At 34.6% G+C, this 17,144-nt stretch overlaps 1 protein-coding gene and 1 long non-coding RNA gene across 2 annotated transcripts in view; one reads left to right on the top strand and one right to left on the bottom strand.

Moving 5' to 3' along the window:
* The window catches only part of LOC111634003, a 55,545-nt gene extending 45,649 nt beyond the window's left edge, over positions 1-9,896 (bottom strand). Inside the window, exon 1 of the long non-coding RNA XR_002758130.1 lies at positions 9,749-9,896. This is a non-coding gene — a long non-coding RNA (uncharacterized LOC111634003). The remainder of the gene's footprint in view (positions 1-9,748) is intronic.
* Positions 9,897-10,244: 348 nt separating this feature from the next.
* The window catches only part of LOC111634012 (nucleolar protein 56-like), a 34,387-nt gene continuing 27,487 nt past the window's right edge, over positions 10,245-17,144 (top strand). The window contains exon 1 of the mRNA XM_023378687.1: positions 10,245-10,336. Coding sequence (XP_023234455.1) covers positions 10,334-10,336 — 3 coding nt within the window. The 5' untranslated portion in view covers positions 10,245-10,333. The remainder of the gene's footprint in view (positions 10,337-17,144) is intronic.

Below are 17,144 nucleotides of genomic sequence, written 5' to 3'. Positions count from 1 at the left end.
CCTTTACGCACTAGTTCTTTGTTTTGTATAACACGGATTCGCATAACACGGCAATTTTTTGGAACGTAACTCCCATGTTATACAAGGGTTACCTGTACTATAATATATATTATATTAATAAATTTTTATTTAATTTAACTTAAGCTTATTTAAATACAAATTTTTGGATGCCATTTATATTATGTGAATGTAAATTAATGCTGTTTTTATTAATTAATTTGATTTTGATCCAACTGTGGCACATAACGAAAAACAGAAATAGTATCTTTCCCACATATGCATTGAAATCTAATATTATTTAAATTAGATTTCAATGCATATGTGGGAAAGATCATGACGTTGTGACATGAATCACTGATGAGGATTCATCAATGATTCATGTCATGTCTAATGACAAAAGGCAAATCTCACCGCAACTAACTTCTGAATCAGTAGTCCTGTCATTCATTGATCAAGTCATCAATTTTCTTTAACATAGGAAGTATAGGGAATTGACCATCTGTGGCTGGCTCTTGCAGAGTAGCTTGTTTGGAAACCAAGTTACCAAGCCACCAGGCAAAATTTGAGTTCAAAATTTTGTTCATGAACTGAATTGTTTGAAAAATGAGGCATTTGAAACCCAAGGTTTGATTGTATACTTAAAAATATTTAACCAACAAAAACAAATACAATCTACATTGCAGAATAAAAGAAATTTAATACAGGCTGTATCATGTATATATTAGTGGCACAATTGCTTCCTATGCCTGCTAGTATTATATGAACATTTTGGTTGTGCATGCAACATTCCCCTACCAATCTTGTCTATTTTTGATGTTAAAGTTCAGAATATGGCACTTTTGAGGGAAGACAAGAAGCAGACAAAATTAGAGAGGACACAACCAAAATTTTCATGCACAATTTTGAATTGTTAAGTGCAATATCTGAATACACAGACAATATCTGGAAACCTGGAACTTGTAAACTTACTTTGATTTGCATAAGGTTTGCTTTGTTATAATACATGAAATCAGATTCCATTCAGAGTCCCCATTATGACAGACAGCATAATATCAAGTTACCAACAGTCATTTATAGTGGAACCTAGTTAATTCAAACCAGAATAACTCAAAAGTCATTTTCTTTTCCCAATCATCTAGCATGGGAATTTATATGTTAATCAAACTGGTTAATTTGAATGGGGTTTTAATACAGTATTTTCATAAACACACTGGAATTTTTATTTAAATTAAATAATTAACATTCATCTATCGAATAAACTTTCTATACAGCATGGAAATGACGAACAACTAAAACAAAACATTCTGTCATGTGACTGTGAGCAGGATGGTGGGCTTCCAGACAGTATACATGATCTAGAAACAGTAATAGACATTCAAACCTGATTTTTTTTCAAATTTTTTTTTTTGTTTTATTTCATTGTTGATGGATATTTCTCTGACTACCTAAATAATAAATAAATGGATTTTTGATAAATTAATTAAAAACAAAACCAATTACAATCTATTTCTATGTAAAAATTTTAATCTTTGCATCAAATTTTAAAAATATCACAATCGTCAAGTAGTTTCTTTGTGATAAAAAATAAAAAACGGATTAATTCTAAGCATGAAACATCACAATTAAAAAAAGTTTCTCCTTAAATTAAATTTAAGAGTGAATGAATCGACCAATTTTCAGTATATTATTTACTCATTCAATTAAGAATTTTCAAATTTCTGGACAATTATTTTGTTAATATTAGTCTATCATGACTATAATGTATTAATAGGACTTATTATACTGATTTAATTTGTGGATGAAATTAAAGATTGAATCAGGCTAGGCTAAATTACCATTCCCGGTTCTTTATTTTATTTATTAATGGTTAATAAGGATCTATTTTAAGCTTACAAACAAATAAATTTTAGTTTTTAATATAGTACAGAAAAAAGTAATCTAAATTTACGAATGCATGTACTGTATTTACAGTACATACTTGTAAATGTATATATTTTAATATGATTTTATGCGCTTTAAACGCTTTTCTAGTGATATTATGACTTTAATATTTGTGGCAGACAGACGTAAAGTCGAATTATATGACTTAAGCTTGATTTTTATTTTTCCATAAACTTTTTTGACAAACGACTAATAATTGGGAACGACGTAAGTCGAGGTATACCTGTATTTAGATTGCAGCGCTACGCGATTATGTATTATTATCATATATATATTTTTTTGTCTCAGGTTCCTTTTTGTATATATCGGGTTTTCTTAATTTGTACGATGTCACATGTATTTTTGTGTTATGATGTCACCTCTTAGGTACCATGGGAAAAGCCTTCCGATTGGTCCAAGATGGGACATGTGAGTAAAGTGGACTTCCGGGGAGTGGGAAGTATAAAAATGTGTGAACTCCCATGATGGTGGTATTCTGGTTTTTGTATCCGTCGAGGATAGTACAAAGGTTTGAGGCCAGGCCGGGAGAATAGGAGTGAGAAAGGAAGACCATTCAAGTTCAAGAGTCCAATCCATTTCCATCTTAAGGAAATTTATAAATAACAATGAGGGACGTACGTTTTGTCATGTAATTTATATCCAGGTTTTGTACATAACTATTAGTTTTAAGTTGACAATATGTATATATAGTGTAAATTCGAGTGATAGGAATCATATATCGTGTAAACTCGAGTAGTAGGAATCACGGTTATTGTACTGGTAAAATAATTTTTTTTGTTTTCGTGCATGTGTTTGATCGTTGATTGAGTCCTTAATATATATTTATACATACATATATATATAATTATTGTCTCCGTGGATTTCTATCTACAGGAAATTCAACATTGGCGTCCGCGACAGGATCATTTTGATCCAGTAGTTTGTTGTAAAAGGACCGACCAAATGTGCATTTTATTGTGAAAAAGTTTCGATAAACTATGGACAAACAAATTACTAGTGGATCTTCAGGGACAGGGGCATGATCCCATGTTTTTCGAATCTGTCTGGAGATACTTTAGATGTAAGTAGATTTTTCAAAACCATCCAGGACGTAGTGTCATTGGCAAGCTGAGACAAAACTGTGAAGGTCAACGTAGTTCGAGCTTCCCTAAAAGGTGAGCCTTTGTCTGTATTTTTCGACTTAAGGGACCATGGCATCATAAGCTATGATGAAATAAGGAAGCGGCTTATAAAATGCTTTGGCTGTAAAGAAAAGGAACAAGACCCCTTTGATCAAGTATTAAAGATCTCCCAGAGAAAAGGTGAGAAAGTTTACAAATATGGGATTAGGATTAAATCATTGTTTTCACGAGCAGTGATGCGCAATTCTAACTTAGTGACGCTTCATGACAATGCTGTCAAAGAGTGTTTTGTGAAAGAGCTACTAGCGGAGATTCGGAGGCAGGTAATGCAGAGTCAGCCAGACACTTTGGATGAGGCAATACGAAGGCCGAAGAGGAAGAGGAAACTGAATCGGCCTGCAATAAGCGCGGCGAGATAAGTGAGGTATGCGCAAATGTTGAGCATGAAAGGGGTTTGGAGAGAAAGGAAGGACAAATGGGTAACCGTGTAGCGGAGATGGAGACTCAAGTAAAGAGTTTGACTGAGTCCGTGGCATCTTTGCTTGAATATGTGAAGGGGCGTAAGGGCCACCAGAAGTGGGGAGAAGAGCACCATTGCTACTTGTGCGGTGAGAGGGGACATATTGCAAGGAGATGCAACAAAAGAAGAGATTTAAACTAGTCAGAGGTCATTTGAAAGGTCAGGCGAATGACCCGTTAGTTAAATTAGAACTGACCAGAAAGATACATTTGTCAGACCGAGGGTTACCGATTGTAAAGGGAGTAATCATAGGTCGTGAAATTGCTGGCCTAGTAGATACGGGTGCCGAAAGGACCGTCATTAATAATGAATTGACTGAATATCTCAAACAAGAAAATAGGAATTGGGTGGTCCTGAACGATTCGTGTATTAATGGGATGTCAGGAGCACTCATAAAAAGTGAAGAGGCCATAGAAATCGAGTGCTGTTTTCATGATGGGAATAAGGTATGGACAAAAACACCTAGTGTTGGTTTTCCTGAGGGGGCAAGTTATGATATGATTGTTGGGATGGACATTATTTGCCAGCACCCTGGGCTGTTGATGGGGATCGGATTGATGGTTAAGGCAGATAAACCGAGTCATTAGGGGGATTTTGTATTAATGTAAATAGTGAGGCAGAGGTAGAAAGAGAGGTGTGGAGGTTGGATCACCTAGACGACCCAGTTAAGAGGAAGATAATAGATACTTTGAGCAAATATCCAGATGCTGTCGCTAGCGAAATTGCCGAATTATCTGGCACTAGCAGATATATGCACTCTGTTAACCTGACGTTGGAACGTCCCGTCAATGTTAGACAGTACCGAATTCCATACAGTTATTTAAGAAGCAAGTTAGTGAGCTTATCAACAGGCCTTAAGAAGCAAGTTAGTGAGCTTATCAAAGCAGGCATATGTGAAGAGAGCTCATCGGAGTGGAACTCTCCTATACATGTTGTTCCCAAGAGCTCTGGTGAGATTCGTATCACTTTAGCAAAAAATTAATGATATAACAAAACCCCAGGTATTCCCGATGGCTCAGACAGATGACATTTTATCCCAACTTAATGGTAACAGATATTTCTCGGTATTAGACTTAAAAGCAGGATATTTCCAGATTCCTCTGGATCCTAAGGTGAGGCACATATTTGCTTTCCCCACACCATGTGGAAAATACCACCTTCATAGGATGCCTCAGGGTGGGAAGAATAGTGGGAGGTTCTTCCAATACATTATGATGAAGATATTAGAAAAATTTGTCGGAAATAGCTGCTTTGTGTTTCAAGATGATATTGTATTATTTTCACAAAGTTTGGAGGATCATCTTGAACTGGTCGATCGAGTAATTAGTACATTAAGGGATGAGGCCTAAAATTAAATCCAAGTAAATGCCAAATATTAGCAAAAGAAGTGAGATATTTAGGACATATTATTAATGGAGAGGGTGTGCAACCTTACCCAAACAATGTTGAGTCAATCAAAAAAGTGGAAGCACCTCGTAATGTGAAAGAGGTTCGCAGTTTTCTCGGTATGGTTGGATTTTTTCGGAATTTTATTCTGTTGTTTTCTGATATCGCTGCCCCACTGACGGAACTCATGAAGAAAGGGAAGAGATTTTCATGGAGTCCAGAGTGTCAGAGAGGTTTTGAAAAGTTAAAGGAGGCAATAGCTAACCCAGCAATTCTAGCTCACCTGGATTTTGACAGACCATTCTATTTGCACATTGACGCATCTGACAACACGGCAGCTGCGGTGCTTGAACAACAGCATGAAAAGGGACTGGCTCCGATAAGCTATTTTAGTAGAAGATTCAAAGGGGCAGAAATCAATTATTCCACAATTGAGAAAGAGTATTTAACAATTATTTTAGCCTTAAGGCACTTCAAATTTTTGATTCTGGGCCAAAAAACAATAATACTCTCTGACCATAAACCCCTTGTGTTCCTTAGCACCACTCAAAATGGGAGCAAGCGTCTGACTCGTTGGATAATGGAGATGAAGGATTACCATATAGAAGTCCAATATGTAAGAGGTGTAGACAATAAAGTAGTGGATTTCCTTTCTAGGAATGTAAATGGGGTTCATCACTTTGATGTAGAATCTACAAGGGCTATAATCCCTAACAGATATGATATTGGCTTATCACAGGATCGAGATAAAATGTTTGGCCCCATAAAAAGGGATTTACTGAGAAACCCGGGAATAGAAATATTGGGAGCCATATGCACCAGTATGTAGTAATAAGTGAATGCCTGTATAGGAAAAGTTTCTTGAAGTCCCATGGCGTACATTAGCCAATTATGCATAGGGAAGGATCTTAAGGCTGTTCACGAAAATGATCTGTCAGGACATTGGGGTGTGCGGAAAACTGTAATAAACATTGAGAAACACTATTATATTCGGAATTTGAGAGAAAAGATTGAGGAAGTCGTTAAGATGTGTGAAAGGTGCCAGAGGCATAATATACACAAAGGAAAAGATCCGTTTCAAGAAAACGAAATGGCCGAGGCACCTTTCCAAAAAAATTGCAGTTGATGTAGTAGAGCCTATCAGTGCATCGAGCAGCAGTAACCGGTTCATCCTTGTAATAGTGGACATTTTCACTAATTTCGTCGAAGCACACCCTTTGAAGGACCAAACTGCATGGTCCGTGAGTAATACAATATTTAATGAAATCGTTTGTAGGTACGATGCCCCAGAAGTAATTATTTCCATTAGAGGTACCAACTTTCTATCATTGTTATTCTCTGACTGCTGTAAATAGTTAGGGATTAGGAGGAACATTACTACTGCATATAGGCCCTGTGCGAATGGCACATGCGAGTGAACAAATCGTTAGTCGAAATGATAACTAAATCCTCTAACGATGGGAGAGTCGAATGGGAAATGATACCTTCTGCATGTTTTGCCTATAACAATTCCTACCACACTGCTATAAATGAGTCACCTGCGTTCCTCTTGTATGACGTTGATCCCTGCACCCCTAATATCGAACACCTGCCTGATGATATGTTGACCGATGAACAAAGGGCATTCCTCATCACAAAACTCCATGCATTATGGGAAAATGCAAGTAACCATGCGTGAAATTACAACAAGAAAGGAAGGGATTATCGAAGCAAGGGGTGAAAATTAATAAGTTTTTCGGAGGGGCAGAGGGTTTGGGTGAGAAAGAAGGGCGTTAAAAGGAATAAATTCTCTTATAATTATAAAGGACCCTTTCAGATCACCAAGGCAATAAACCCAACTACGTATCGTGTGGAGGGTTACAATATGAAGGATCAGGAGACTGTCCATGTCGATTGCCTAAAGCCTTGCTATGGCTATCCAATTGGTAATAAAAGAAAAAGGAGAGAGGTTAAGGAAATTGTACCAGAGGATGAGGATGAAGTCCAGGATGATCGGCTGGTGAGGAGACGTGGGGTTGTCACTAACACACAGTGTTGGCAAAACTGGTGTGCAGAAGTGCACTGACTTTGACATGCATAAGAAACCTTATAACCTACGTGAACATAAGATTGATTTTCGTAGTATGCACTATGAAAAGTAAGTCGCTTGCAGGGGGAGATACGTAGCGCTACGCGACTATGTATTATTATTATATATATTTTTTGTCTCGGTTCCTTTTTGTATGTATCGAGTTTTCTTAATTTGTACGATGTCACATGTATTTTTGTTATGATGTCACCTCTTAGGTACCATGGGAAAAGCCTTCCGATTGGTCCAAGATGAGACATGTGAGTAAAGTGGACTTCCGGAGAGTGGGAAGTATAAAAATGTGTGAACTCCCACGATGGTGGTATTCTGGTTTTTGTATCTGTCAAGGATAGTACAAAGGTTTGAGGCCAGGCCGGGAGAACAGGAGTGAGAAAGGAAGACCATATATATATATAAATAATTATTGTCTCCATGGATTTCGATCTACAAGAAATTCAACAAGATAATAAAAAAAAAATTTAATGAGAGGAAAACTTTAACCAATACGCTTAAAATCAAACTGTTCAAGAAATTATTGCAATATGGTAAATACAGAGTATGAAAATCACAAAAATCTAAGTTGTGAAGTTAATTAAAATACATTATTTTTCTTCTTTTCATTAAATATACAATACTATAAAGTTATTATATTATAAAAGTTATATATTTTGAACTACTTTAATGGAGTAACATTTATAAACTTACAAAATCTAGTAAGTACCTCTGAATTAAAACTCATCTTCAGACTAAGTCCTACACACGCAAGTCAAGCAAGTGCCCGACTTTATCAGACCATCTTTTATCTATTCTGAATTTAATCTGTACTAATTGCCTTACAAATAAAATATTCATTATTTTAAACATCTCATTTTTTCCTATCTGCATCACAAATTCAATCACTTAATCAGCCAGAAAACTGATAGAAAATCACAAGTATCTTTTGTACAGTACATATATAAATGACCTAATTCATGTACATAATCTTATAAATGATAAATGTTTACAAAGTCAATAATAATTATTTAATTATTTGTTAATTTTCAAATAATTCATTAATATATTTGTAGATTGTAATTCTGGCTAAATACAAACACCAATTACAGGTTTTAAGCTGTCGCTTGCCAACCTGTTAAAACCAATTTGAATTCGCATTTGGCTAATCACCAAATGGAAATTCAAATCAGGAAATGGACCAAAAATATAAACCGATAATATAAATTTGCCAAATAATCACACAAATCAGGATTTTGTTAACTAACCTGCCAATTTACAATCATTTATCCTTATCTACATATATCTTTACATAAGAAATAAAAAAAAAGAAAATACATAACTAATACATAATATCTGTGGAAATTTTGCTGGATTTTCTTTGAACTAGTTTGCTGTAACTTTTGTAGTGTTATAACTCTATGTCACATTTGAATATACTAGAAATGTAAACTTACTATAAAGTTAAAACAATATATAAGAAGTAAAATTTATACTGTACATCATCATCTGTTAAATTTTCTACATTAACCCATTTACATAAATTTTTTCAGTTTACATAATTGATAATGAAATTCTCGATCCTAGTAGTTAAAATAACAACTCTTCGAATTCATAATTAGCCCTCTAATTTATAAATATTTAAATATTTTAAAAGTTTGACACAAAATGGCAAGAGAGTTTCTTCAGTTTATCAGAATTTATCTAAAATTTAACAATTACAATACTATCAGAAATACACCAAACATGAGATCGATTATAGAAATCATCAGCATTTGCACTTTGATCCATTACCATCAATCTTCTGTAGTTTTATTTCTATTAGTATTTAATGATGTTAAGACAAACTAAACCGAAACAATCTTATGTAAACTATTAATTGTAGTAGTGAAATCTACAGCAAGTAAAACAGGTCATAAATTGATGTATAAATGCCTGTAGAAACAACATTTATACATCAATTTATGCATAAATCAAAATAACACTACGGGTGTGACTATGCAGGCACGAATTTAGTAGCAAGCGATGTAGTTCTTGCAAAGGAAAACCACGCACAAGCAAGAAGGGAGAAATATCGTTGGCGAGAGCGAATTTCTGGTTCTCGCACATATCCGACAGGGTTTGATATTTAGCACATCTCACCTCTTCTCGCTCGCTCGGAAAATTCCTCACTCGCATCTAAATAGTTGCACCCTACTTAAACTCTATTAATTAGAAAGTAGTGTAATCTATGGCGAGTAAAACGGGTCATAAATTGATGTATAAATGTCTTTTTTTACAGGCATTTATACATCAATTTATGCATAAACTGAAACAACAGTACATAAACTCTATTAATTGGAGAGTAGTGTGATCTACGGGTGAATAAAACAGATCATAAATCGACGTATAAATGCCTATTAAATACAGTTATTATAGGCATTTACACACCAATTTATGCGTGTGTATTACATATTTGTTGACTTGTGAATTTATTTTCATTCTGTATTTATTTCAAGCATTAAAGAGTGACATGTACAATGTAAGTATATAATATTGGTTTTTGAATTAGGTATTTTTTTTATAACAAATTTTTATGCCTCATAAACAAACGTGATGAGTTCTGCCTCGATTTTTCTTTCAAACAAGCAAGTTTCAAATGTCAATGTTAGGCTTAACTACACCTCTTATATATTCAATGAAATCTTTCAAATAACAATTTATAAGCTTCACCGATCTTACCTGACGAATAAAAAGATGTCGAAGATTTCAAATCACTCGTATTTTTATTATAATTATTTCTCTATTCGCATTTTTCCGTGCACTACAAGAAGAATTCAAGCAAAACCGAAGAGTCAAACTCCATATCACAAATTAGCAGAAGCCAAACTTTGTGTTCGGAAAACCGGTTAAAATAATCATCGTTTTTTTAAATAAAGCATTAAATAATTAAATTTAACTAATATTAATTCTCCTTTTTTAAATTAATTAATTAATATTTATATTTGATCGGAAATAACCATCGAAAAAAAATTTTGCCACAGTTAATAATACAATAACCGGAAAATCGGTAAAGTCGGTATTAAAAATATTAAGACGTTTTTTAGATTAAAGAATTTTATTTAGATATAATTATTAATATTTTATTAATTTAGATAAATTTATTAATTTGATATAAATTCGAATAAATAAACGATAAATTATATAATTTTTAAATGTTTCGTTTCGTAGCGCCATTTCCAAGCTCTGCGAAGAAAAGTGTAGTTCACGAATTTTCGGTGGAAGAATGATGTGTTTCGTTTAAGTTGAAAATTCGTTTTGTAAAAAATGGTAAGTTCGTATCCTGTTTATTTTCTTGCATTTTTCAGTTTCCTATATATAATAATCAGCTTTGGTTATATAAAATATAAAAAAATTAATTGTGATGTTAAGCCTACCCACGTGGCTTAGTTTTGTTGTGTAGTTGTAACACTACCTCATCGATTGTGTCTGTTTGAATTTTATAATTCGGTCTCTCTCGTATTGATTAAATTAAGTCTTAAAAGTAAGTCTCAGATTATTCAAAATTGATTTAATAGTTAAATCAATTAAATAAATGAATGATAATCTTAAAATATAAAATACTTGAGTAATAATTTGATTGTAACTTGTGAATTTTTAGTAATTAAATTACAACTTTGTTTATTTTAATCTAAACTACAGAGAATTTAAATCAATATCTTTTATAGTGGACATTTTATGAGCTGAGTCTTACATCTATGTAAGTGTCTTGATTAGCATTTTGTAACCTCATTATTATTTTTGTGAACAGACACAATTTTTTTGACTTGGGTGTTTTGTGTCATATGCCAGGATGTACTATTTTGCATACCATTCAAACAACCCACTTTGTCTAAAGAACGTGAAGTCGGCTACTTAAAATATGTTCGTGCTTGTATTATTTTGAATTATGCTTTGGTGCTGTATCGTCTTTTGATACGTACATATCTTCACGTTCGTAATCCAAAAAGATTGAGCATTGTGCAAAAGTCCTGCAAATCGTCCATTCGGCAACTTTCTCTACACCTTCCTGTCCAAATGCAAAGGTTGCGCTGCATAGTGCCAAAATTGCCACTTGGCAAAATTTTTATTCGAGTGGTGATAAAAATATAATACTGGTGATGACAAGTGGCAATAACAATCCTAATCCACTTGTTTCAACATTCAGTGGGAAATTGAATCACATATCACACTGGGAAAAGCTGTAAAATGTTGAACTTGAGTAATTTTGAATAACATATTTGATCATGTGTTGCTCAACTTCTTGGCAACATTTAAAACTGTGTGTGTGGTGCCATCTGTTATGATACTTTTAACTATTATAAAGTGGCAAAAAGCTTAATTGATGGGATGGGATGGGTTTTATAAAAAAAATTGTAAATGCTGATAATGAGTAAAATTGTCATTAAGTCCGACCCTACTGGAGATACACACAACCCCCATTATCTCCCCACCCCCTCAATCTTTAATCACCAAAATTTAATAGCATTGATCCTCTAGTACACAAACCTCCCTGCAAAATTTCAGAAATTTTTGACAAAAAGTATAAGAATTATTAAGTTTCAGGGTGCACGTGTAGCACAATTTTGTGCTGCAAGATTGAGGGGGTGGGGAGATAATGGGGGTTGTGTGTATCTCCAGTAGGGTCGGACTTAATGACAATTTTACTCATTATCAGCATTTACAATTTTTTTTATAAAACCCATCCCATCCCATCAATTAAGCTTTTTGCCGCTTTATAATAGTTAAAAGTATCATAACAGATGGCACCACACACACAGTTTTAAATGTTGCCAAGAAGTTGAGCAACACATGATCAAATGTTATTCAAAATTACTCAAGTTCAACATTTTATAGCTTACATTAACATCCATACATACAGAAATTACCCCTGGATTTGTTTGCATTTCTCAACGTTTCAAGGTGTCCTGAACCCAAAAATTAAAAATTCTTGGAGTGTCATTTTTTGGTAACAGGTCAAAAAATGACACCCCAATATAACAGTCAGGAAAGTAAAAATTATTCAAAAATGATTGCTATTACTGGAAGTTTCACATTTCAGATCGGTGATAGCCAAGTGAATAAGACTCTAGATCAATGGTATTCAAACATTTTAATAGTGCGACCCCAAGGTAATTTTCCATGACCCATAGATTGAATAGCACAGCCCTAGATACATGACCTAGACCAGGTGTGGCCAAACTTTTATCCCTTAGGGGCTACTTTTTTGGTAAAATATAGTCTGCGGCAAATAATTTTAGGATTTTTATGTGCGCATGTGTTAACATTCATTTGCATTGTTCATCGGGATAAATACAAACAGTATGGGTATGTTGCACAGACAGTCTATTATTGTAAGAATAAATTATCAAATCAAGATTTTTAAACATTAATTTAAGTGAAAGCAAATTGTTCAATTTTAGCTTTGCGGTCGACCACGGTCTACATGTTGGCCATCCCTGACCTAGACAATGTAGGTTTGAACCTTCAGAGTTTTAGTTTATGTATAACTTTCTAATTTTACCACATCATTAGCATTATTATTACTATTATTATTCCTCGTGTTTAAAGCATATAAAACGAGATTAAAAATTGCGATATCGTTTCCTGTTTAGCGAAAACAGGCTTCTATAGATTTAACTCTTTATTAACATTGTTAAAGAGTTGTCAAATATTTTATTTACTATGTCCTCACAAGCAAATAAGCTTCAGATGTTACTGTACAATACCACCATATCTGAAAATAAATGTGAAGAAAATTTTATTTAACAGCATAGAGTTAAATCTAGAGGGGCTTGTTTTCTGTAAACAGGAAATGACATCACAATTTTTAATCTCTTGTTTTATAAGATTTAAAAGTGAGGAATAATGATGCGGTAAAATAATAAAATAATGTTACAAATTAACACAAAAAAAAAATAATATAAAATTCCTAAGGATCCCACCTACATTGACTAGTTCTAGTTAGTGCCTTGCATCTTATTCTCTTTGTTATCAAAACTTCCAAATTCTTATAAGCTAATACTAAATTTTCAGAGTCCACTTTTTTGGAAATGTTTAAAAACTGGATCTTGTTATTTGGAGAAAGAGCTGTTTGTGCTTAAGGCCACCTGCTCACCAAGTTTCATTCAAATTGTTAAGTAAAACTGGTGGCGATAAAAAATTTGAAGCAGCAAAAGATAATTTTTTTTAACTGGCAAAATTGTGGCAATATTTTAAAATATTTCCAGAGCAACCCATGTGCACACACTCATGCCTCTTCTAGCATACTACTTCACATATTTTTTTCTGACTCAACACCTTATGTTATTTCAAATACTCATTTGTTTATTTCAAAACTTTCTCAGCCTTCCACTATTGTGCTTACCATCCATCTTTCCTGTGTATATTCTCTTCAACAGTTCTCCTATTATTCTCTCAATGTGGCCAAAACCATCATAGAGCCAATTTACTAAATTTTTGAATCACACTCTCTTTCATTCCATATTCCTTCAGCACTTGTTTATTTCTCACAAAGTCTTTCCTTATTATGCCACACATTACTCTCAAATTCCTCATCTCAAATGCAGTAATGCGACTCCCGTGACTCTTCTGCCTTACTCAAGTTCCACCACTATACATGAGCATAGGCTCTACGGCACTCACATAACAGCCATTCATGCTTGTTTGTATATTTTTTTCCTTGCAAATTTACTTTTTGCACTCACCACATGCACTTTGGCATTCTCTCTTCTGATGGGTTACCATCTGCATTACCATTCCTATCTGTCATGCTTCCCAAATATACTGTACTCATTCACTTGTTCCAGTTGTTCACCACCCAGCTCAATCATGCAATTCATTTGTTTATCTTTGCATTTAAACACAATCACTTTAGTTATATTCACATTCACTCACATCATATATTTCTCACATGTCTGAAGTGCTACCTAGCTCTCTGCTAATAGCAGAGTGTCATCTGCGTACAACAAATGACAGGCTGGTTCATTTCGAATTTTCATTCTACTTGGGTACTCTGGATTCCCTTATGCAGGGGTGCACAACCTGCGGCCCGTGGGCCACATACGGCCCCCTATCAATGTTTATGCGGCCCGCGGACGGTACCGGCCAAATCCCTTCTTTCGAAGTTTCTAAGTGTAGAACTTTTTCCCTTTCACAAAGTCATTAGCACCCAACTGTTTTATGACTTTCCCTGAGGTGAGAAATGGGGGATTGTTCTATAAATAAGTCTATTTTTAGCTAACACTTTCTGCTTTAGATATCGAATATTTTAAAATGATGTTAGAACGTCATTTCCGATGTTATCGGGAAGTTTCTATTTTGGCGGGAAATCTTCAATTTTATGCTTCGGAAAACTTGCCTATTCGTCTAAATAGCGTCAAATAACAAAAATAAGTGAAAATAGCGCTGAAAAACCATGAAAATAACGATTTTTTAGCATTTGTTTACATTCTAGATTCTGATTGGTATAGTCGAATTTGAATCAATCTTTTCTGAAAAGACGCTTATTCGTCAACCTAATGTCATTCAAACTAGAAAAAACTAACCAGAGTTCAAAAAGAAATGTACAAAAAGCTATAACAACCAATAATTTACAACAATATCTCTCCATAGACTAAGAATAGAAAAAAATTTTTTCGCATCAAATTTATTATTATTAAGTTGGACCAAGAAAATTAATACTGTAGTTGGAATAGAGTCATTACGACTAAAAGGAAGCCATTTGCATTAAAATATTTTGGATTTAATAATTATTACAAACCGCGTCAAGCCATAAACTTGTCAACAAAGAGGGTTGTAAAATGATTCCGTGTAGCTAGAAAGCTGCGGTTTTTTTTGTTTGAAAGAAAACAGATATATTTAGGTTATTTAAGTAGTAAATTAATTGGAACTTTTTATTTACTTTTATTTTTACATTCTTTTTTTCGTAAATTTAAAATTAAATTATTATTTTTAATTTTTATTTTATTTGAAATTTAACAGTCGTAAACTGTGATATATTTAGGACAGAAAAAAAAAAAAAATTGATTCTAGCGCCAATTTGAAACGAGATATCGCAATTTTAATAATTATATTTAAAATATTCAGATTTTCCACTGCACTGTGTTAATCACTTTTGATTCATTTCTGAACACGGGGGTAAAACTGACGGGCCATAAATATAATTTAGGTAAGAATGGTAACCACATTTATGATGGATTAGTGTCCTGCACCTGGCATGTTGACGATCTGACTCACAAATTCTGAGAAATGGTGGAGACGCCCGGACAGGGGTCGAACGAATTAAGACCTGCCTGGCCACGTGTGCGTAATAGTCTTCTGTCCCCGCCTCTTTAGTCTTTGGTCAGAGTGGATACAGAACAAAGCACGTGGTAGTCTAGCTTGCCTTATCTCAAACATGATTTGTTGCGGGCCTCAGAATTTTCGGCACAATGAGACATTGTTTTGCAGAGTGAACAGTATGGCGCCGGGCATTAAACGCAAGGTCAATCGCGAGAATCATCAGTTTCAAGAAGTGGAAGTGTGGACTAACAAGTACTGTTTTGTGCAACAGAACAACAGCATTATTTGCCTTTTGTGCAATGGAACAATAGCAGTGCCAAAAGAATTCAACCTGAAGCGACATCATGAAAGCCAACACAAGGATTTCCTTCTGCAAGGTACGGAACGCAAACGGAAAATCGAATCGTTACGACGATCACTAATCAGCCAACAAAATGTGTTCAAGAAACAATCTGGAGAATTGGATGCGGCTGTTGAAGCCAGCCTAGAAATATCTGCTTTAATAGCCAAGAATGGGAAACCTTTCACAGATGGCGATATGATAAAAAAGTGTCTTATCATCGCAAGTGAGATGTGTCCTGAGAAGACAGTGTTTTCAAACAATCAGTCTTAACCACATGACGATACAACAAAGAATCTCGCAAATTGCATCAGACATTTCTGGCCAACTTAATATTTTAGTTGCAAACTGTGCTTATTTTTCTTTGGCTGTGGAAGAATCCACTGACATATCATCAACAGCACAAGTGATTGTGTTTATTAGAAGTGTTTCACTAGATTTTATTGTGAATGAAGAATTTCTTGGCATGGCATCACTTTCTGGACATACAACTGGTGCTGACTTATTTACTAGTTTATTGAGCGTTTGCAACAAATCAGCACTGGACTTTGACAAGCTATCCAGCATTGCCACCGATGGAGCACCATCTATGGTTGGATGTGAGAATGGCATGGTCACCTTGCTGAAAAACCACCTTGGGGACAGGCAAAAGGAGTTAGTCCAGTATCATTGCATAATTCACCAACAGCAACTTTGTGCAAAGAAGCTGGGATTTGAACGTCTGCTGAAAGATGTATATGATACTGTGAACTTAATCCGCCGTCATGGACTCAACCATCGACTCTTCACATCATTTCTTGAAGAAATAGATGCTGATTATGCTGACCTGCCCACGTATACTGAAGTTCGTTGGCTGAGCAAGGCAACAGTCCTCAAGAGATTTGTGGAGCTATTGGGGCCTATTATCACTTTCCTCAAAGAACGGGGGAACACTACAAGGAATTTGGAGGGACAAAGATGGCAGTGTGATTTAGCTTTCCTTGCTGACATTACTGCTTATCTAAACGACCTTAATTTGAGATTGCAGGGAAAGATGCAACTTGTTTCTCAGTTGACAAGTAACATCAATGCATTTATGACCAAACTATCACTTTTCAAGTCCCACATGCAATCAGAGAACTTTACACACTTTCCACATTGCAAGGCCATGAAAGAGAAATACCCACATATGAAGATGGATTACTCTGACCAAGTTAACACCCTCCTTACATCATTCAATGAGAGGTTTGGTGAATTCCAGAAATACAAGATCTACCTGCAACTTTTTTCAACTCCATTTGATGTGAAAGTGGAAGATGCCCCTCCAGATGTCCAACTTGAGTTGATAGACATCCAGTGCAGTGATGAATTGAAATCACAGTTCAAAAATTCTAATCTCCTCACATTCTACAAAGAACTGCCAGATACATCATTTCCAAAACTGAAAGACAATGCTCGATTTTGTGCAAGCATGTTTGGCAGTACCTATGTATGCGA

This window comes from Centruroides sculpturatus, unplaced genomic scaffold (genome assembly GCF_000671375.1).
Source record: "Centruroides sculpturatus isolate CEXI.00-Female unplaced genomic scaffold, Cexi_2.0 scaffold736, whole genome shotgun sequence".
Taxonomy (NCBI): domain Eukaryota; kingdom Metazoa; phylum Arthropoda; class Arachnida; order Scorpiones; family Buthidae; genus Centruroides; species Centruroides sculpturatus.
This window is presented reverse-complemented; position numbering and strand designations above follow the sequence as displayed.